This window comes from Scyliorhinus canicula, chromosome 15 (genome assembly GCF_902713615.1).
Source record: "Scyliorhinus canicula chromosome 15, sScyCan1.1, whole genome shotgun sequence".
NCBI lineage: Eukaryota > Metazoa > Chordata > Chondrichthyes > Carcharhiniformes > Scyliorhinidae > Scyliorhinus > Scyliorhinus canicula.
This window is the reverse complement of record NC_052160.1, coordinates 111,764,193-111,787,112: the sequence shown is the minus strand read 5'-3', so window position 1 is coordinate 111,787,112 and position 22,920 is coordinate 111,764,193. Positions and strand designations below refer to the sequence as shown.

At 44.0% G+C, this 22,920-nt stretch overlaps 1 protein-coding gene across 2 annotated transcripts in view; it reads left to right on the top strand.

The window, feature by feature from the left end:
* hmga1a (high mobility group AT-hook 1a) overlaps nt 1-17,208 on the top strand; it is a 127,342-nt gene extending 110,134 nt beyond the window's left edge. For both annotated transcript variants that reach the window (XM_038820107.1, XM_038820109.1), the window contains one exon: nt 16,965-17,208. In XM_038820107.1, coding sequence (XP_038676035.1) covers nt 16,965-17,027 — 63 coding nt within the window. In that variant the 3' untranslated portion in view covers nt 17,028-17,208. The remainder of the gene's footprint in view (nt 1-16,964) is intronic.
* Nucleotides 17,209-22,920: the final 5,712 nt, after the last annotated feature.

Genomic DNA, 22,920 nt, shown 5'->3' with positions numbered 1-22,920 from the left:
CCTCGGTCAAGAGCAAAATATGTGATGGTGGGGAAAATATAAAATACCTGAAGTGTTTCTAAACATGCTTCTAAATTGCAGTGACTGTCATGCACAGTTTGAAACCAGAGTGATGGGGTACGTTTATGTTGAATGTTCAGTTTTGTGTCTTTGTTGTGGTGTCTTCATTTTAACAAATAATTATATTGGATTTTGTAAACTATGGTCTCACATCAAAATGGTTCAGCAGGCAGGGACCTGGAGGTAAAAAGTAGAGAGGAATTTTGTGAAATAATAATAAGAAACTAACTTCGGCGATGTAGTGGAAAAATATATCAAAATGCAGAAAGGTAAGGAATGGGACTGAGAAATTCACATGCTTTCTGGCATGAACTAAGAAGGATTAATAGTTGGCACCCAGCTGAAGTTCTCTGTTAGGCTTGTGTATGTCAATGAAGACTGAAGAGTTGGCCTACTATAGGTCCTGTTTTTACTCAGTGAATTTTCTTCATCTGATTCTCTTAACTATTGTGCCAAGGAGGAAGTGGCCACACTGACTCAGAGTCACATTTCAAACTGACTCATCTGTTTTCTACATAGCTGTAGTTTGGAACAAGCAGCCTTGTCAAGCACCACAATGTTTTACTATAGAAATCCACTTAATAAATCTTTCTGGCAAGGGAAATATTATGAGGAGCCAATGATCACATGTAGGCTTCCCTTCAGTTTTAAGTGCCATGAACTGAAATCTGGAACTTCTAAAGTGCTTAGATTATCCAAGCAGTATTTCTTTCCCCTGCTTTTGCAATGAATGATTAAATCCCATTATATATCCACACCTCTGTGTGGACAGAGTATATTTGTAAGTCCGAATAGGACTTGTATCACCTATTGATTGATATTGGAAATCCTTGCACATGAGCAACCGTGGTTCAAGAGTAATTTCCTGTCCCATTAAAGCCGGAAATTAATCATCGCAGTGAACTGGACATGAGGGAATGCTGGAAATAGTCTCTTTGCTGAAGTAGGGTCTCAGAACACAAGTTTAAAAACTCAACAGTTGCAGTTCCAGTGTTGTATGTGTGCTGCATCAGCTCTGCTGATGATCCCGCACACCATGGATCTTTAACCATATTGGGGGCATAGCATGGACGCTTGGAGGTTACAAATCACAATGACATGCATATTTGAGACCGCATGTAACTCATCTAAGACATTGGCGTATCTCTGCTGTCTCCGCATCTTTTCATGCCTCTCTTTACATTGAAACATTGAAAATAGGAGCGGGGGAGGCCCTTAAACCCTTCGAGCCTACTCCGCCATTCATGATCATGCCTGATCATCCAACTTAAAAGCCTGATCCTGCCTGCCCCCCCCCCCCCCCCATATCCTTTGATTCCCTTTGCGTCAAGTGCTACATGTAACTGCTTCTTGAAAACAAACAATATTTTGACCTCAACTACTTGATGTGGGAGTGAATTCCATAGGCCGACCATTCTCTGGGTGAAGAAATTTCTCATCTCTGACCTAAACGGTCTATCTCATATCCTCAGACTGTGACTCCTGGTTCTGGACATCCCAACCATCGGGAACATCCTTCTTGCAACTACCCTGTCTAGCCCTGTTAGAATTTTAAACTCCTCCTGTGAATACAATCCTAACCAATTCAATCTCTCCCCTTACTTCAGTCCTATAATCCCAGGAATCAGTCTGGTGAACCTTCAATATACTCCCTTTGTGGGCAGCATGGTAGCGCAAGTAGACAGCACTGTGGCTTCACAGCGCCAGGGTCCCAGGGTCAGTTCCCCGCTGGATCACTGTCTGTGCGGAGTCTGCACGTTCTCCCCATGTTTGCGTGGGTTTCCTCCAGGTGCTCCGCTTTCCTCCCACAGTCCAACGACATGCAGGTTAGCTGGATTGGCCATGATAAATTGCCCTTAAGTGACCAAAAAAGTTAGGTGGGGTTATTGGGTTAAGGGGATAGGGTGGAGGTGAGGGCTTAAATGGGTCAGTGCAGACTCAATGGGCCGAATGGCCTCCTTCTGCATTGTATGTTCTATGTCCTTCTAGAGCAAGAACATCCTTCCTCAGAAAAGGAGACCAAATCTGCTTGCAATATTCCAAGGCCTTGTATTATTGCAAAAAGACATCCCTGCTTCTGTATTCAGGTCCTCTCCCTACGAAGGCCAACATACCATTTGCCTTCTTTACTGCTTGCTGCACCTGCATGCTTACCTGCAATGACTGGTGTATGAGGACAGCCAGATCTTGTTGTATGTCCCCCTTCCTGATATATGGCATTTGGGTAATACTATGCCTTCCTGTTTTTGCTAACCTCACATTTATCCACATTAAACTGCATCTGTCATTCATTTTCCCACTCACTCAACCTGTCCGAATCATTCTGAAGGACCTCTGCATCCTCCTCACAGCTCACCCTCCCATCCAGCTTATTAAATCATTAATATGTAGAGTGAATAATTGGGGTCCTAGCACTCATCCCTGCAGTACCTCACTAGTCACTGTCTGCCATTTGAAAAATACTTTTTACTCCTGCTCTTCATTTCCTGTCTGCCAAACAGTTTTCTATCCATCTCAATACATTACCCCTAATCCCATGCACTTTACTTTTAAATGCTAATCTCTTAACTGGGACTTTGTCAAATGCTTTTTGAAAATCCAAATAAACCGCATCCACTGGCTCCCCCTCATCAACTCTACTAGTTACATCCTCAAAGAATTTTGTAGGTTCAAGCATGATTTTCCTTTCTGAAATCCATGCTGACTCTGTCCGATCCTGCCACCATTTAACAAGTGCTCTGCCATAAAATCTTTGACAATGGATTCTAGAATTTTCCCCACTACCGACATCAGGCTTACTGGTCTGTAATTCCCTCTACCTTCCTTTTTATATGATGGGGTTACATGAGCTGTCCTCCAATCTGTACGAACTATTCCAGAGTCTATAACATTCCTGAGTCTAGAATCTTTGATGATGACTGCCAATGCATCCACTATTTCTTGGGCCACTTCCTTAAGTACTCTGGGATGTAGATTATCAGGTCTTGGGAATTTATAGGCCTTCAGTCCCATCAATTTCCCCAACACCATTTCTCTACTAATATTGATTTCCTGCAATTCCTCCCTCGCATCAAACCGGTATTCCCCAACATTTTTGGTTTCTTACTATTCTCCTCCTTTGTGAGGACAGAAACAAAGTATACATTTAGTTGGTCAGCCATTTCTTTGTTCACCATTATAAATTCCCCTGTTTCTGACTGTAAGGAACCTACACTTGTCTTCACCATTCTTTTTTTGGCTCTTTTATTTAAATATGAAAAATGAATGAAATGAAAATCGCTTATTGTCACAAGTAGGCTTCAATTAAGTTACTGTGAAAAGCCCCTAGTCGCCACATACCGGCGCCTGTCCGGGGAGGCTGGTACGGGAATCGAACCGTGCTGCTGGCCTGCTTGGTCTGTTTAAAAGCCAGTGATTTAGCCCAGTGAGCTAAACTAGCCCTGAGCCATATTGAGCATCGGAAGATTTTTTAAAAATATGTGCTACATCACTGAACCTATAGAAAGGCAAGTTGATGCAAATTAAAATAAACTACCTATAGTGTTTCAGGAAGTTTTGCTGCAATCCAGATTATGATGTGCTGATAGAAATCAGAGGCATCAATGAGGAAAAACAGGAAGATCCAAAAGACAGAAAGCGCAGAATGTGGCACACACACAAGGATACAGAGAACATTATACAAAGCAGCAGAGAAGCAGAGTTATAGTTATGGGGCTTTAACACAGATTAAAATAAAACACACTTCTATAAACAGTTGCAAAGGACCATCCTATCTTTATGTATGTTTACCAGCTTTATTCACCCATCTGAGTCAAAACTTCTTTTTCGGTTAAAATGCAGCCCATGGGTGGGATTTTCTGGCCCCAGTCTTTATGTATGTATACCAAGGTACTTGCATTCAAGCTTGCTGTTAATTGACACCATCCACCGAGCTGAGCTTGTCAGTGCAGGAAATGAGGTAAGCGCAGCCTCGGTGGGGCGTTCCCCGCTGAAGCCAAAAAAACAACAGAATCTAGATTGATAGAGCGCCGAGAAAAGACTCCACTATACCCACCCAAAATAGGGCTCTTTTTAGGGCGGTAATCAGGCCCATAGATGGATGTAAGGCTTTTGACCCATTGTATCTGCACGAGCCCTCTGAAAGAGCACCACACCTAGGCCCACTGCCCCGCCCTATTCCTCTTACCCCATAACCCCACCTAACCTGCACATCTTTGGAAGGTGCAATTTAGCATAGCCAGTCCACCTAACCTGCACATCTTTGAACTGTGGGAGGAAACCGCAGCACCTGGAGGAAACCTACGTGGTTACTAGGAGGAAGTGCAACTCCACAAAGTCACCCAAGGCCAGAATTGAACCCAGGTCCCTGGCACTGTGAAGCAACAATGCTAACCACTGTGCCATTCATAATTCTACCCATAGTTCTACGCAAATTCAGTACAGCAACTCTCAAACTCTTCAGCAATACACACATCAGTTCAAACATAATCCTGTAAAGCAGTGGTTCCCAATTAATGTGCCGAGAAGGTCCCATGCACCTACACAAAAAGCGATAACACAAAAAAGAACGGAAAAGCCCTGGGAGAAGCGGAGAGACGGGGACAAATAGGAGAGAGCACAGGGAGAATTTAAAAACAAACTTCCCAGTAAGAGAAGACAGAGAAAGTAGAAGGTGTGCCTCAAAAGTTTTTTCATAGCATAGTGGTGCACCATGACATTTAAAGGTTGGGAACCACTGCTCTGAAGGTTCTAAAACTTTAATAGAAAGTCAATCCCTTGTATACATCTAGGTGGCTCCAGTACTAACTGGAGTCTTTTACATATTAAAAGCAAATGTTTTTTCTCTGTTCAGTCAGGTATGGGACAGTGTGGTGAGACACCACTATGTCTTCGAAGGACTGAGCAGAGCGTATGTTCCTGTCAAACCTGATGTACCCTTACAGGCATGGATGTCCTTAATTAGCACGGAATAGGGCCTCCGCCCCGGGGGACCAATATCCCTCCCCTTCCCAGTTCTGTAGTCCCAGCAGCACCAGAAGATAATAGTGGCCACTACTCGGTCTACAGGTAGTCCCCACAAAAAAGTGAAGCTACCTCCTGGACGTCAGGTAAGTCTGGGCATTTTTGGCTGGGCATGGCTGGGAGGCCCCAGTGAGGGGTTGAGTGGGGTGAGGCTCAGGATAGAGACACCAAGAAGGGGAGGGACAAAGGTGGACTACCATCTTGAGGGGGTCCCCCCTGGTGGGGACAGGGTGTTAAATGGATCCAAGCTGGATGGTAAAGTATGAAACAGAACACAGATCCTTTCCTTGCTAATGTTTTTTCACAGGATGCAGCATTGCAGATCTCGGCCTACTAACCAATTATTTTGAGTAAAGCAGAAACAAACAAATAAATTAACCAATTAACTAAAGGGCTCTGTAGCAAAAGAATAAAAGCTACAAAAGAAACTTATCAAATTAAACTAAAAGCAAAATATTGCGGATACTGGAAATTTAAAATAAGAACAGAAAATGCTGGGAAAACTCAGTAGGTCTGTGAAGAGAGAAACAGAATTAATGGGAGCAACTTTGAGCTGTGTTAGCATTTGTGGGATTAGCAACACAGGCGGAAAATCTGGAGAGAATCAGGAAGCGCAATTTTCAACGACCATTGCTGGTGAGGTCACCAGGTTCACGCCCACAAAGGGCGAGAACATCATTCTAATGTTTATGAATATATTTCAATGTAATTACCCAGCCCCCGTCACATAAACCCCCCCTCACTGAGTATTCAATCCTCGTCGATGTGATGTGACGTCGGCGAGGTTTATAGCAGCTATTTGAAGGAGTGAATCAGTCGAGAGCTGATGCTTATTGAAGCTTGTACTTAAGAGCTGGGTTTTCCCCAGTAGGTTCAACTGCTGCCTCATAGGGCCAGGAGTAAATTCCAATTGTGTGCAGTTTGTACTTTTTCCCCGTGTCTGCGTGGGTTTCTTCCGGATGCTCCCGTTTCCTTCCACAGTCCAAAAATGTGCAGGTTAGGTGGATTGGCCATGCTAAATTGGCCCTTAGTGTCCAGCAATGTGCAGGTTATGTTATGGGGTTACAGGGAGAGGGCGGGGTGCATGGGGAAGTGGACAGAAGGTGATTGTTCTTTCGAAGGGTTGGTGCAGACTCAATGGGCCGAATGACCTGCTTCTGCATGTAAGCATTCTATAATTCTAGGGGAATGGATTCTTAATAGGGAGAGGATCCAGAAGGGAAGAGTGGAAACTTGGGCTGGTTTAGCACACTGGGCTAAATCGCTGGCTTTTAAAGCAGACCAAGGCAGGCCAGCAGCACGGTTCAATTCCCGTACCAGCCTCCCCGAACAGGCCCCGGAATGTGACTAGGGGCTTTTCACAGTAACTTAATTGAAGCCTACTCGTGACAATAAGCGATTTTCATTTCAGATGTACCACAAAATAGTTGCAAGTACAGGATGGCCCATAACGTCCTGGTTCCCCAGCATCGCATTAACGGGTACGCCAATGATGCACTGGGGAATCCTCTAGGAAGTTCCCACGTAAGAGTCTATCCAGAAATTGCCCAGAAGTGGTAACTTCTTCTGGACAATTGTGCTGGGCTGGGAGAACCATCTGACAGAAAGGATTTAAATTGCCAACTTTGGATGGTTCTGATAGTTATTCTGAAAGAGTTAGAGGAAAAGAATCATTATTCAGTAAAACCCAGGCCTGGCCTCGCATGGGACAGCCCTCACACACACACACAACCCCAGGGGAACCACCATATCACCCCGACCAGACCCAACCCGACCACCGCCTACTAACCCGACCACCCCCACCAGGCCTGATTTCCTCCCAAAAAAAACCCTCCCGGTGTGACCCGGTCCCATCAACCCCCCAATGGACTGACAACCTCCCTTTCCAGACTTACACCTCCCCTCCCAGACAGAACTCGCTCCCCCCGCCAACCCCCCAACAACCCCGGCCCAACCATTTTCAGCTGCTCCATCAATGACCTTTGTTTGGCCGTAAAGTCAGAAGTGGGGATATTCAATGTTCAGCAGCATTTGCGACTTCTCAAACACTGAAGCAGTCCATGTTCACAGGCAGCAAGACAGGAACAATATACAACTTTGGGCTGACAAGTGAAAATAACATTTGCTCCACAAGTGCCAGGCAATAAACATCTCCAAGAAGAGCGGATCTAACCATTGCCCTTTTGACACTCAATGGCATTACTATCATTGGATCCCCCACTATCAATATCCTGGCAGTTACCATTGACCAGAAATTGAACTGGACTGGCCATTTGAATACTGTGGCTACAAGAGCAGGTCAAAGGCTAGGAACCCTGTGGTGAGTAACTCACCTCCTGCCTCCCCACAATATCTTCTTCATTTACAAGGCACAAGTCAGGAATGTGATGGAATACTCTTCACTTGCCTAGATGAGTGCAGCTCCAGTAACACTCCAGAATCTCAACCATCCAGTTCAAAGCAGCTTCCTTGATTGCTACTCGTTCCACAAACATTCATTCCCTCTACCACGAATGAACAACAGCAGCGTGTACCATCTAGAAGATGCACTGCAGGAAGTAACCAAGGTTCCTTCCAAACTCATGACCGCTTCCATCTAGAAAAAGGGAAGCAGATACCTGGGAATACCACCACCTGGAGATTCCCCTCGAAGGAGACCTACCACACCACCTGACACCCGACCCAACCCAAACCCAGCTTGGGTCACTGTCTGTGCGGAGTCTGCATGTTCTCTCCGTGTCTGTGTGGGTTTCCCTCGGTCCTCCTGTTTCCTCCCACAGTCTAAAGATGTGCAGGTTAGGTGGATTGGCCATGCCAAATTGCCTTTTGAGTCCAAAAAAAAGATTAGGTGGGGTTACTGGGTTACGGGGATATGGTGGAGGTGTGAGCTTAAGTAGGGTGATCTTTCCAAGGGCCGGTGCAGACTTGATGGGCAGAACGGCCTCCTTCTGTACTGTAAATTCTATGATTCTACGATCCTGACTTGGAAATATTTCGGCGTTCCTTCACTTTACTGGGTCAAAATCATGAAATTCCCCCCCCTAACAGTACTGTGGGTGTGCCTACACCACATGAACATCAGCAGTTCAAGAAGGCAGCTCACCACCACCTTCTCAAGGGAAACTGGGGATAGGCAATAAATGTTGGTCTAGCCAGTGATACCTACATCCCGTAAATGATTTTTAAAAGAAAGAGAATTTACATAGAATTTACAGTGCAGAAGGAGGCCATTCGGCCCATCGAGTCTGCACCAGCTCCTGGAAAGAGCACCCTACCCAAGGTTAACACCTCCACCCTATCCCCATAACCCAGTAACCCCACTCAACACTAAGGGCAATTTTGGACACGAAGGGCAATTTATCATGGCCAATCCACCTAACCTGCACATCTTTGGACTGTGGGAGGAAACCAGAGCACCCGGAGGAAACCCACGCACACACAGGGAGGATGTGCAGACTCCGCACAGACAGTGACCCAGCCGGGAACCGAACCTGGGACCCTGGAGCTGTGAAGCGATTGTGCTATCTACAATACTACCGTGCTGCCCACCTCCACCCTATCCCCGTAACCCAGTAACCCCACCTAATCTTCCCATTTCAGTCACGGATGATAAACAATTGAAGTATTTTCACACCATATGAGGGGGGAGGTCAGTGCACGTGTCTTCGTAGAATGTAAATTAGGCAGATGTGACTGAATCTCCTCATCTTGCCTGATCTGGTATGAAAATTAAACTTGCCCTTGCTCTCTCTGGTCATGAATGAGTGATTGCGCTTACACTCCTTACAGCTGCCATTCCCCTCTACTGTCCTGAACAACTTTTATTTTTATCTGTCCTACAAAGAACTGTTTTTCTTGGGATAACTTCACTTATACCCATCTGAAGCTGCAATCTAAGGGTTTCTGTACCCTACAGAAGACCGTGTTGATATTTGGATGATAAATTGGGGGGGAGGGGGTTGCATACACACACCAAATTGACTCTGGAAGCAGCTACAGTTCTCGAATCCTGCATGGCCACACTATTTCCTGTCCCCCAGTGGGCAAGCTCCCAATCAGAGGCATTTTCAACATCAGCAGGGCGTAATTATCCAAATGGACTGTGACTCACTGAAGATATGCAAACTGATCCGTGACGATATGTAAACCGCAGCACAAGAACCGGGGTGGGGGGGGGTGCTTAAAAAAAACGTCTGAACTCAGCGGGTGGTTGGGATGTGGAATTCTCAGCCACAAACAATTAGTGATTCATAGTCCATAAGTGCTCTTGAAGAGGAATTAGTTGCATCAAAAAGGGAAGTATTAAGGGCTATTGCAAGTAAATAAGAGCGTGGGATCAAATCCTGTAGCTGACATGAATAAGAGTGCAGATTTAGCTGATCGCGTGACTGCTTTTATGCTCTTAACAATCTATAATTCTAGATTTGTTGTACCTTTGCTGCCACCCTTACTGAAATCAGCTAGGTCAGCACAAGGTTGGAAAAGGATAAATATTTACATTCAGAGTAGATTTATTATCATAGAATTTACAGTGCAGAAGGAGGCCATTTGGCCCATCGAGTCTGCACCGGCTCTTGGAAAGAGCACACTACCCAAGGTCACCACCTCCACCCTATCCCCATAACCCAGTAACCCCACCCAACACTAAGGGCAATTTTGGACACTAAGGGCAATTTATCATGGCCAATCTACCTAACCTGCACATCTTTGGACTGTGGGAGGAAACCGGAGCACCCGGAGGAAACCCACTCACACACGGGGAGGATGTGCAGACTCCGCACAGACAGTGACCCAAGCCGGAATCGAACCTGGGATCCTGGAGCTCTGAAGCAGTTGTGCTATCCACAATGCTATTCCGGAGTGAAATCAGGAAGCAATAGTGGAAATCTAGTACTCATTCTCTGAAAGGTTGCATACTGGGCGTGTCGCGTCTTTTCGTCCGACGTCACTTCGACCAACGACACTTCGTCCACGTCTTTTGGTCCAACGTCTTTTTGTCCACCCGTCTTTTGGTCCAACGTCACTTCATCCAATTATCCAATTATAAATTAACTCCGTATAAAACCATTTAATTGATAAAATGCAAGTACAATACAGCAAGTGAATTTAATTGCTAAAATGCAAGTAATTGATAAAATGCAAGTAAAATGCAAGTTCAAAAATGCAGTTTAAAAAATCTAAAAATGCAGTTAAAAAATATAAAAGTTTACTAATTACTTAAAATTCCCGTAGATATATCGTAGATATAGTTATTTCCATCAGCTACCTTCCGTTTACTCTTCGTTGACACAATGAACTTTGCCATTTCGGGATGGGCGAATTAAGAAAGAGAACGATAATATCTATCCTTTAACGAGGCTCGTTAAAGGAAAGAGAACGATAATAACTATCCTTTAACGAGGCTCGTTAAAGGAAAGAGACCGGTAATAAAAATCCTTTATTGCATATTATACCTTGCTATGTGCATTAGAAAAGATTTCTATTTACAAAAAGTTAATGTGGGGAGTGGAGTGGATTGCTACTAAGCAAGTTACAAAAAGTCAAGTTACAAAAAGTCTTTTACAAAAAAAATCATCCGACAAAAAAACGTAACAAGTCACAAAAAGTCTTTGACGAAAAAAATCATCGGACAAAAAGACATTGGACCAAAAGACGTGCGGACAAAAAGACGTTGGACCAAAAGACGTGGACGAAGTGTCGTTGGACGAAATGACGTCGGACGAAAAGACATAGCACCATACTGGGTCAGTTGAAATATTCAAGACTGAGATCCATAGACACTTGTTGGATGAGGATTAAAGACTTGTCATTTTTAGCCACGATCTCTCTGGATGGTAGAACACTGGAGGGTATTGCTGGCCTAATCCTGTTTCCATGTTCCTATGTTTTAATATTCCTGTTAATATGGGAAGATTCTCTACCAGGAAAGGAGATGGTACCATGTTCATTGATTTGTATATTTAAGCAGACTGTGGTAGTTAGGCTATGGGAGGGGGAGGGGGGGAGCAAAGGAAAAGACTTCAGACCTATTACAATTTTGCAAACCAGAAAAACCTTCTTCAAAACGGATCCTACTATTCACCAGCACCACACAGAGAGGATATGTTACTTATAAGATTGGTCTTTTTTCTAATATTGCGGCTTGACGTTTAAGTCTGTTTATGATAACCACATGTCTGCGTCTCAAGAGCTTAGCCTTTACCCACATCTGGGCAGCTTTCTTGTAAGATCATATTTCCGGACAGATTGAGGGATATGTTCCCCATTCATTAACCACTCATGACACATGAACTTTTGAAGTTGTAAATGGAAATCCCAGCATCCTATCAGAATGGAAACATGGGCAGGATTCTCCGCTTGGGAGATTATGCGCGGATTTTCTGTCCCGCCTTACCCATTTTCTAGTGTGGCGCACCCCCACCGGCAACAGGATACACTTTTCCGACAGCCGGCCTTTGAAGTTTCCCATTGTGGGCACCCTCACGCTGTTGGGAAATCTGCGGGCGTGAGTGCGCTGCCAGCGAAACGGAGTATCCCGCTGGTGGTGAATCCAGCCCTATGTTCTCCCACCGGAAGTGAATCGCTCCTGGTTTACACTGGCACTAGGAACAACACCCAGAACGATTCCCTCTCCATTGCGATGCAGTTTATACAGGGAGCATCAAGGATTCTGTTCCCAATCCCTCCATTGGGCAGCAATTCTTAAGAGTACGGCCCGCCAGTGACTCCCCCCCCCCCCCCCCCCCGAATGCAAATCCTGCACCACCCCCTCCCCCAGCTGACAAGTAGATGCACCCTCCCCTACCAAGGGAATTGCTCGGTCACGCCCCTCTACACAGCACGCATGCATGACGGTGACACAAGAGACCCACCAGTACCCCTCCATGTCAGAGATTCCCCCCATGTCAGAGATTTCCCCCCCATGTCAGAGATTTCCCCCCATGTCAGAGATCCCCCCCCATGTCAGAGATCCACCCATGTCAGAGATTCCCCCCATGTCAGAGATTCCCCCCATGTCAGAGATTCCCCCCATGTCAGAGATTCCCCCCATGTCAGAGATTCCCCCCATGTCAGAGATTCCCCCCATGTCAGAGATCCCCCCCGTGTCAGAGATCCCCCCCGTGTCAGAGATCCCCCCCGTGTCAGAGATCCCCCCCGTGTCAGAGATCCCCCCCGTGTCAGAGATCCCCCCCATGTCAGAGATCCCCCCCATGTCAGAGATCCCCCCATGTCAGAGATCCCCCCCCATGTCAGAGATCCACCCATGTCAGAGATTCCCCCCGTGTCAGAGATCCCCCCCGTGTCAGAGATCCCCCCCGTGTCAGAGATCCCCCCCGTGTCAGAGATCCCCCCCGTGTCAGAGATCCCCCCCGTGTCAGAGATCCCCCCCCCGTGTCAGAGATCCCCCCCCGTGTCAGAGATCCCCCCCCGTGTCAGAGATCCCCCCCGTGTCAGAGATCCCCCCGTGTCAGAGATCCCCCCCGTGTCAGAGATCCCCCCGTGTCAGAGATCCCCCCGTGTCAGAGATCCCCCCGTGTCAGAGATCCCCCCGTGTCAGAGATCCCCCCCGTGTCAGAGACCCCCCCCGTGTCAGAGATCCCCCCCGTGTCAGAGATCCCCCCCGTGTCAGAGATCCCCCCCGTGTCAGAGATCCCCCCCGTGTCAGAGATCCCCCCCCGTGTCAGAGATCCCCCCCGTGTCAGAGACCCCCCCCGTGTCAGAGATCCCCCCCGTGTCAGAGATCCCCCCCGTGTCAGAGATCCCCCCCGTGTCAGAGATCCCCCCCCGTGTCAGAGATCCCCCCCGTGTCAGAGATCCCCCCCGTGTCAGAGATCCCCCCCTTGTCAGAGATCCCCCCCTTGTCAGAGATCCCCCCCTTGTCAGAGATCCCCCCCTTGTCAGAGATCCCCCCCTTGTCAGAGATCCCCCCCTTGTCAGAGATCCCCCCCTTGTCAGAGATCCCCCCCTTGTCAGAGATCCCCCCCTTGTCAGAGATCCCCCCCTTGTCAGAGATCCCCCCCTTGTCAGAGATCCCCCCCTTGTCAGAGATCCCCCCCTTGTCAGAGATCCCCCCCTTGTCAGAGATCCCCCCCTTGTCAGAGATCCCCCCCTTGTCAGAGATCCCCCCCTTGTCAGAGATCCCCCCTTGTCAGAGATCCCCCCCATGTCAGAGATCCCCCCCATGTCAGAGACGACACTCCATATCAGAGACGACACTCCATATCAGAGACGACACTCCATATCAGAGACGACCCTGCCATTACGGGCAGCACGGTGGCATTGTGGATAGCACAATTGCTTCACAGCTCCAGGGTCCCAGGTTCGATTCCGGCTTGGGTCACTGTCTGTGCGGAGTCTGCACATCCTCCCCGTGTGTGCGTGGGTTTCCTCCGGGTGCTCCGGTTTCCTCCCACAGTCCTAAGATGTGCAGGTTAGGTGGATTGGCCATGATAAATTGCCCTTAGTGTCAAAAATTGCCCTTAGTGTTGGGTGGGGTTACTGGGTTATGGGGATAGGGTGGAGGTGTTGACCTTGGGTAGGGTGCTCTTTCCAAGAGCCGGTGCAGACTCGATGGGCCGAATGGCCTCCTTCTGCAATGTAAATTCTATGAAACACTCTATGAAATATCAGAGACGACCCTCCATATCAGAGACGACACCCCTTATACCAGAAATGACTCCCCTCATCAGAGACAACCCCCCATATCAGAGACGACCCCCCAGGATGGATGCCGCCCTCAACCCTGAAGCCCAGAACGGCATAGCAGTAGTTGGGGGAAACATCTGCAGGTGGACCTTCCTGATTCAGGAGAGTGTCTATCTTCCATCCTCAAAATGTTCCTGCGGATTCATCTTCATTTCCAGGAGGTCCATCTTCTTTCTTCAACAGTGGGTCAGTGATGTCGGGCACATTTTAAATATGGCACCCAGATACGATGGCAGACTCTGCGGCATCAGACCTGCCTCTTCACGGAATATGGCGCTAAACTCCCGGTTGCATAATTAATTAGGCCAGGGCCCAGACAATATGGCGATTGTTCCCACCCCGCTATGGATTTAGTCCAAGAATGGGAGAATTCCACCCGTTGTCTTCGTAATCAATTATTATTGGATTTGGAGTGGAGTTGCTTTATTGTCACGTGTACTGAGGTACAGTGAAAAGTATTGTTTTGTGTACAGTCCAGACAGATCATTCCATACATGAAAAAAAACATAGGACATACAATAATACACAATGTAAATACATAGACACCGGTGTCGGGTGAAGCATACTGAGTGCAGTACTACTCGGCAGAGAAGATATTTGAAGAGATCAGATCAGTCCATAAGAGAGTCATTCAAGAGTCCGGTAACAGCGGGGAAGAAGCTGTTTTTAACCTGTTTTGCATGTTCTCAGACTTTTGTATCTCCTGCCCTATGGAAAAAGTTGGAAGAGTGAAAACCTGGGTGGATTGGATTGGATTTGTTTATTGTCACATGTACAGAGGTACAGTGAAAAGTGGTGTTCTGCATGCAACTCAGACAGATCATTCTGTACATGGAAAGAAAATACATAATAGGGCAAACATAAAATACACAGTTAAATACATAGACACAGTCTTCGGGTGAAGCATACAGGAGTGCAGTACTACTCAGTAGAGAAGATGTGTGAAGTGATCAGGGCGGTCTACAAGAGGTCATTCAGGAGTCTGGTAACAGCGGGGAAGAAGCTGTTTTTGAATCTGGCAGTGTGTGTTCTCAAACTTTTGTATCTCCTGCCCGATGGAAGAAATTGGAAGAGTAAGTAAGTAGGGTGGGAGGGGTCTTTAATTACGCTGCCCGCTTTCCCAAGGCAGCATGAGATGCAGACAGAGTCAATGGATGGGAGGCAGGTTCACATGATGGACTGGGCTGTGTTCACGACTCTCTGTAGTTTCTTACGGTCTTGGGCTGAGCAGTTGCCATACCAGGCTGTGATGCAGCCAGATAGGATGCTTTCTGTGTTGCATCTGTAACAATTTGTAAGAGTCAATGTGGACATGCCAAATTCCCTTAGTTTCCTGAGGGTATTCTATCGGCGCAATTGTAATTTCTTGGTCATAGTGTTGATGTAGGTGGACCAGGACAGAGTGTTGGTGATGTGCACACCTCGGAATTATTTGAAGCTACCCACCATCTCCACCTCAGCACCATTGATGCTGAAAGGGGTGTGCACAATACTTGCCTCCTGAAGTCAATGACCAGCTTTTTAGTTTTGCTGAGATTGAGGAAGAGATTGTTGGCGTTGCACCACTCCACTAGGTTCTCTATCTCCCTCCTGTCTTCTGACTCGTCGGTGTTTGAGATCCGACCCACTACGATGGTTGTGTCAATAGCAAACCTGTAGATGGAGTTGGAGCCAAATTTTGCCACACAGTTGTGTGTGTACAGGGTGTACAGTAGGGGGCTAAGTATTTAGCTTTGCAGGGCCCCAGTATTGAGGACTATTTTGGAGGAGGTGTTATGTTTATCCTTATTGATTGTGGTCTATGGGTCAGGAGGTCGAGGATCCAGTTGCAGAGGGAGGAGCCAAGTCCTAGGTTTTGAAGCTTTGATATGAACCTGGCTGAGATTATGAGCTGTAGTCAATGAATAGGAGTCTGACGTAGGAGTCCTTATTGTCGAGATGTTCCACGGATGAATGTAGGGCCTGGGAGATGGCGTCTGCTGTGGACCGGTTGTGGTGGTATGCGAATTGCAGTGGATCAAGGCAGTCCGGAAGTGTGGAGTTGATGTGTCTCATGACCAACCTCTTAGAGCACTTCATAATGATCGATGTCAAGGCCATCAGATGGTAATTGTTGAGGCACAATGCCTGGTTCTTCTTTGGTACCGGTGTGATGGTGGTCTTCTTGAAGCAGGTGGGAACCTTGGAACGGAGTAGCGAGAGGTTGAAGATGTCTGTAAACACATCCGCCAGTTGGTCCACGCATGATCTGAGTGCACGTCCAGGGACCCTGTCAGGACCAGTCGCTTTCCGAGGCGTCACTTTCAACAGGGCCGATCTGACTTCGGAAGCTGTTTTAGTAGGTATGGGTGTGTCTGAGGATGCTGGGGCAGTTGACAGCGGTTTGATGGTTTCCTGCCCATTGAGTTGATCAGGGAGGGATGTGCTACTGCCAGAGATTCTACTCAGCTTTGCTTTGTAGCCCATTATGTTGTTTAAGCCTTGTCACAACCGACTAGAATCCATGATGTTTGTCTGTGACGCAAGCTTAGTCTGGTATAACAGAAGAACATTTGGATAAATGTATGTTGTCAGTGCTAGGATTGACTCCTGTTGTCTTCTTGGTATCTCACCTGGAATGCCTAATCCTTCAAGTGAAGTTTTACAGTTGAATTATTTCTTCATGGAGATGTTGCTGTTTAGTAATTGTTCACTTGGCTTTTGTTTTAAATTTGGAAGTTTGTAATTCATGAAGACAAAGCAAATACCTTGAAAAATATGCACTAGGGTATTTTTTTAAAGTAAATGTGCACAAAGTATTCCCAACTGACGAGGGCATTTTCTGGCCTTATCTTTTATGGCATTTAACGTAACTTTCCTTTCCATGCTTCCCCCCCCCCCCCCCCCCCCCCCACCACCACCACCCCCTGCCCAGCTCATTCCAATTCAGAGATCACCGTTCAATTTTCTTGCGTACTTTGTATTTCTCTGTTTCTTCCTTCTTACTGATCAGTCTTGCACTCTTTCACTTTCATTTCACAATTACATCACAGTCCTGTAAATTGGCCTGGATTCTGTAGTGCAAGCGACGAGGAAATGCACTTGGAAGCCAAAATCAAACCGATTTACGGGGATTTTATTTCTACAAATTCTCTATCCAAGTGCTTTGATGGCAACTCTCATTTTTATTTTTGCAGGAAAAGCTGGAGCAAGAAGAAGAGAAACATGCTTCACCAGAGTCCTCAGAAGATGATCAATAAATCTGCAAGACTGCCACTACCTCATTCAACAGATGGCTCCTGTCAATAGCTGGACTAAAAACCCTATCACACTGTTTTCATCATAGTCTTAACAGCACTGGAACACTACAGGACTTTTTTCTTTTAGTACAGTTCAAGGTATTTCAAAGAAACTGACATTCAATAAAGGGTGAAGTCTAAATCTTGAGACTCCCATCACACGTTTTTCATTCAAGCTTCTCAGCTTCGAGTTAAACCAGCTAATAGGACCATGCCGATCAACATCTTCATTCAACAAAAATAGTGTACATTTGTTCAGTTGCTGACGGTTCACATAGAAATATTCATCACATATTGGAGGTGATGACCTTGGCTAACATGAAGATAATTGTAGTGGCTATTATAATGGTACTTCCAAATTGCAACTCTTCAAACTTGCAACATTTTAATAGAATGTCAACCCAAGCTTTGCATTGAAATTCCATTCTAGCTTGTAGAATGATCTTCCACAAAACTATCCACTTGTGTATTTGCTTTTCTTTCGCAAATCTTATTTTTGTTTAAGACATGGCTTAGAATGCCGTGTTTTTTGGCATGGCTTAGGAGAGTGTAGTTAAACCTATGTTAGCCTTTGAAATAGATTATGATCTCTTATTTTATACTAATTGTCTTTCTGAATTTAAGAGGACTAGGCATTTCTCTAGGCTCTATATAATAGATAACAGTTAGCCTGGAGCTAGTAATTTTTATACTACATTATCGATTAACTTTTACGTTAATATATACCATTCTTTGTGACATGCAAATACACTTTAAGTGACGTGCGAAACTTAAAAGAGCAACATTTTTTCAGCAAGGACTTTTCACTATTCCATTGTTTTTGTATTTGAATGCATGTTTGATTTTCCGTAATATGAAGCAGCAAAATCTCTTCTACCCAAAGAAAGGCATTTGACCAGAGAATCTCTGAACTGCACGCAAGTGGATTAGGATTAGGTCTGTCGCTAAACACGCTTGTAGTGCAGTAATGTGCCGTCAACAGTGGCCATGCAGGCAAAGATTATTTTCCCTCCTCTGTAGTGATATTTAGTCCATAAGAACTTCACGAGGCACAACACCAATAAGAAAATTGTTTCACTCTAAACCATAATAGTTTAAGAGCCTCTAGTAAGACCAGCAAAATAAAAGTATTTGCTTATGGAGACCAATCCATTTCTCCATTTTCTAAAACTCCTATGTCAAAAGTAATGTTAGTTTTATAAATAGGTTCTGACAGTAATTGCACACTTTTGCCTGGCCCAGAACAACATAGTGCCCGACTGTTGGTTTGTGCTTCAACTGACTTTCCTCAGCTTTATTAATTAATATGTATTCAAACACAAAAGCTAAGGTGGGTTTATTGGCCCCCTTCAGTGGAAGACTATAATTGCTGCATTGCTTCTAGCCCATTTAGAGTAATATAAAGATTTATACTCTGACAACACAGTTTAATGTTTTTTATTATTATTCAAGTAAGATAAAGTATCCCGTTTGCTGGATCATATAGACTGTCTTTAACAAATTGGGTATACTGGACCAGATGCAAAATCCCTCGAAATTCATTGACTAATCAAGTAGAAAGATTGTAAGATGCTGAAAATTTAGCCACGTTGAAGTAGATATTGGGTTCAGGTTTAATAAAGGGGTAAACATGCATTAAAAGTTCTACTTCAATTTTTGCTACTCTTGCATGTCTGGGTTTTAGGCTCCTAACTTATGACATGCTGAAGAAAATGTGACTAGTGGTAAAATGGCATTAATAACTGCATCTGGAATACAGTGCTTGAAGTATTAATTGAAAATAAAGTGCTTTATAAAGTACCTTCTGATATAGATTTATAATACCTGTCGCCAACTAAAATCAAGTTATATTGCTAAATATTGCTTTAATGTAACAAACACCACAAAGACTAGAGATAAGAGCTGGAATTCTCTGGCCTTTGGGATTCTCTTTTCCCGCCGTCAGCCCATGGGCTTTTCGGTGGCGTGAGGTGGCTTCAATGGAAAATCCCATTGATGAGCAGCAGGTGTAGAGAATCCCGCCGTCAGCGAATGAGACATGGCCAAAAAACACGCGGCTGGGGGACCGGAGAATCCCACTCGATGTGATTCTACTTTATCCATCCATGGTCGGACATGGCAAATTGTGCTTGTTTAATCAATTTATTCCAACATTACATAGACGGAACTCACAGTTGAACCTAAAGAGGACCAAGTTATTTGTTGTTATCATCTGCTTTTCTGCATCACGAATACTGGAAACAAGTCTTTGGTCATCATTGAACAAATGCATACATTTAAATATTTGCAAATATCAACCCACTCATTACATATTGCTGAGGGACCGATTCTCATTGGATATGGATTTAAAGCATTGTAATAGAATAGAACAGAACCAAGGAAAGGAATGCTTATTTTCTTTAAGTCCTTTTTAAAAACTAAACATTATGGACAATTGGTGATAGCTTCATTAGATATGCTTTGTCAAGATGTCATAGCAGATTATTCCATGTCCCATGATAGTGTATTTAATTTATAATTAATTACTGTTATGACAATTTACAATATTGTGCACTTATAAATGTCGCTTAACATACAAGCCAGTACTGATCAACAAACAGTTGTTCTATGATAAAGTATTTTTTCATAGTCTACTGTGACTTCCAACCATCAGAATTTTGAATCCATGAAATCTCTTCTACAAAATTTTCAGACTGTTGAATTGAACAATTTGGGCTCTGTGCCCTTTCATAAAGTTTGAACAAATACTGAGAATTTTTGCAATAAATAAAAATGACCACCAGATTGTAGTCCTGCTACTATTAATTGTGGTGTGGTTTTTTTCTCGGTTCTTAATGAAAAAAACACACTTGAATTAAATAGGAGCTTCGCATTGAAACAAATTGGTACTATTGGGAAGTGATTCAATGTCCAGTCTAAGGGAAAGCAAATGGGATATTTCTACTTAAGTGATAATAGATGTAAAGAGGCAAATGAAATGGCAACATAACATACCACGTTGCTGATTATAAAAAATATTGGCAAAGTACAACTTTCTTTACTACTTAGTGAAATCTGCCTAATAGGTTGTTCAGCAGGAGTCAGTTCATTACTCAGTTTTCATATAATTTTGCAGTATTAATACTGTACTGAACAGTTGGAAATTCTTTGGTTTCCTTAATCACAACTACCTCTCTTAGTTTCAGTCTCTCGGTTGGTTGCTGCTGTACACAAAATACAATTCATTTGTGCTTCTCCCCAACTACAGTGAATAATGTTGTTTCTGAATTATTGTCTACAGGTTACATGCACAATTCATGATTGAGAGGAAAAAATAATTGTTAAAACAGTTCTGAATTTGCTGCTTACCACATTGCAAAAACAAACCGTAAGTTGGTAAAAGGAGGGAGGGAAAGAAGGGGGATTTACAATGTAAATTTTGAGTTAATGTCAAGAAAATGTTCTAGATGCCCATCTGTAGTTAACATGAAGGACACTGGAGGCGTATTAAGAACTGGCATCAAGAGAGGTTCCTAAATGCTCGAATTTCAAGTGTCTAAAAATTCAGATGTGTAGTTAAAACAAAAGATGGAACCTCTTATTACAAACTAATAGTGGTGTTTGGGCTGTGGCATTCCCAGGGCAGTTAGTGGCTGGTGGATGTTCATATACGTCAGGCAAATTTCCCCATGTTCTGCTTAATTCTGGAGATTTCCAACATCATGGATGGGAATTTGACAAATATGACAAAATGCAAATTCCCAAATAGATACTTTAAAAATAATTTCTGGAAAACAAATCATAAATCTAAATTATTGCATCCGGGTTTCTTCCTAAACCTGATTGTTCTCCCCTCCAGTCTGGAAGACTTATGGTAGATATGTTGTCCAGCTGCCAGTAGTTCTCTAATTCCTTCTCTGAATGACAATTGAACACTCCACGTGTAAGCCCAGTCAGTTAAGTGTTGCCAACCTTTTTGACTACAGTGGGTGTCACTGGTTTCATATTACAAATGTAATTCTAATCAGGGACCACTGGATTGCGTTAAGGATTGCAAATCCTGGCTGATTTTGTTGTCCCAATGCTCCTCCTCCAGCCAACTCGACATAGAACAGGGATTAAACAGGGACATTGTTGCTCTAGGTAGCTCACTACCAAATCGTATGATGCATTTGAATGATGAGGAGAGCCTTGTATCCAGTTCAACAATGGGAGCCAACGAGTTTTGTTACAGCAGAGGTAGGACTGAAAGATGGGTAAAAAGAGAAAGTTGTTTGGTGGTGTAAGATTATTGTTACTGATGGCACGTTTTGTGAACCTTACATCTACGTTGGCATTCTGGCACCTGGGGAACAGTTGAATTCTGATGACAGTCGCCACAAAGGTGCTTCTGGCAGTAATTACAGCCTCAAGCCCTATCAATGTGGTGGTGGGAAATTAATAGTGCTTCACAACCACTGAAACTGTCATGATACGAAATGCATGCAAAACATGCTAGATGAATGGAATTTTAATTTAAAGCCTGTTACCCTGGACGAAGATTTTTTTGTGTGTGCAACCTGGAGAATTAAAATGCAAGCACTTTTATAAAGGCCTGTAGTTTTGTTGCATATAACCTTTAGAAAATATCTTTCTCTCTTGCCCACCATGTCAAAATCAGTAAGTTCGGTTTCAAGATATATAGCATCTGTTCTGATGCTTGCTTAGAATTTGTTCTTGTGCATCACCCTCCTCTGCCAAAAGGAACGGTAATATCCACAAGACTGAATGAGATGATATACATGTTATATGATTTTACCAACTTACTGTTTGAATTTGTGGAATTTAATTATGTTGTGCATCTTTAAGTTGATGGATATTTGAATGTCAGTGAGGTGCTAATTGTTATATTAAAATGAAAGAAAATTCCTGGAGGGTATTACAGATTTTTTCCCCCCAAATCACTTGTTATCCAAAGGGGATATGGCACAGATTTGTATTGTACCTCAGTTAAGTACAAATCGTGGTTACATTTAAGGCAAATCACACATTTAAGTAAACCTACCTCAGGAGAAATTTTGGTGATCCTGCTGACTTAACACAAAGTTTAGAAAGTTTTACTGAAAACTCATTTTTACTGATTGAAGCAAAGAGCAATTGTCAGAGAAACATTTTATATTCATAAAAACTTGAAGCATTGCTTGTGAAAAATGGAGATTCAAGATAAATGTGTGCAATTAAGGACTCAACAATTATACATTATGATCGGTGAAATGTTTTCCCATCAGAAATATGCATTCCGGTCATTTTTAAATCTAATCTCTTGGCACTCTTGTGGGAGTTCGGTACTTTAACATATACTGATCAATAAAATGTGGCAGATGATTTGTCCATGAATCCCCTAATTGTGTTTAATTGTGAAAATTCTTGGTCCAATAAGATTTTTATTTGAATGGTGTTTGGTGCAACAATAAAGTTAAAATTTAGACAAACCCCTATGGACTTGTGTGCACTTTTAAACCAAAATCACACCTCTGGAGCACCATCTGCTGGAATATGCATGATATTACAAGCTGTTGCCAAAACAGATGCTTGATTTACCTTAGAGCTTCATAAGTGGTACAAATTGTTGTAGAACTGAGCGGCCTAGAATTTCAGTAAGGACAAACAAACTGACAAATGATGGTTTATACAATGGGTTTACTTTGACTTTCTGGTCAATCAAACACATTATCCCTTGAAAGCACTTAAATAGCACCTTAAAATACCTCACAGCACTTTACACAATGAATTACTTATGGCAATCATGTTTTGATTGTATTCTTTGGTGACACAGTCACTAATTTACACTTGTTATTCATTATTAACAGAACATCTAGGAAAATTAATTAAATCC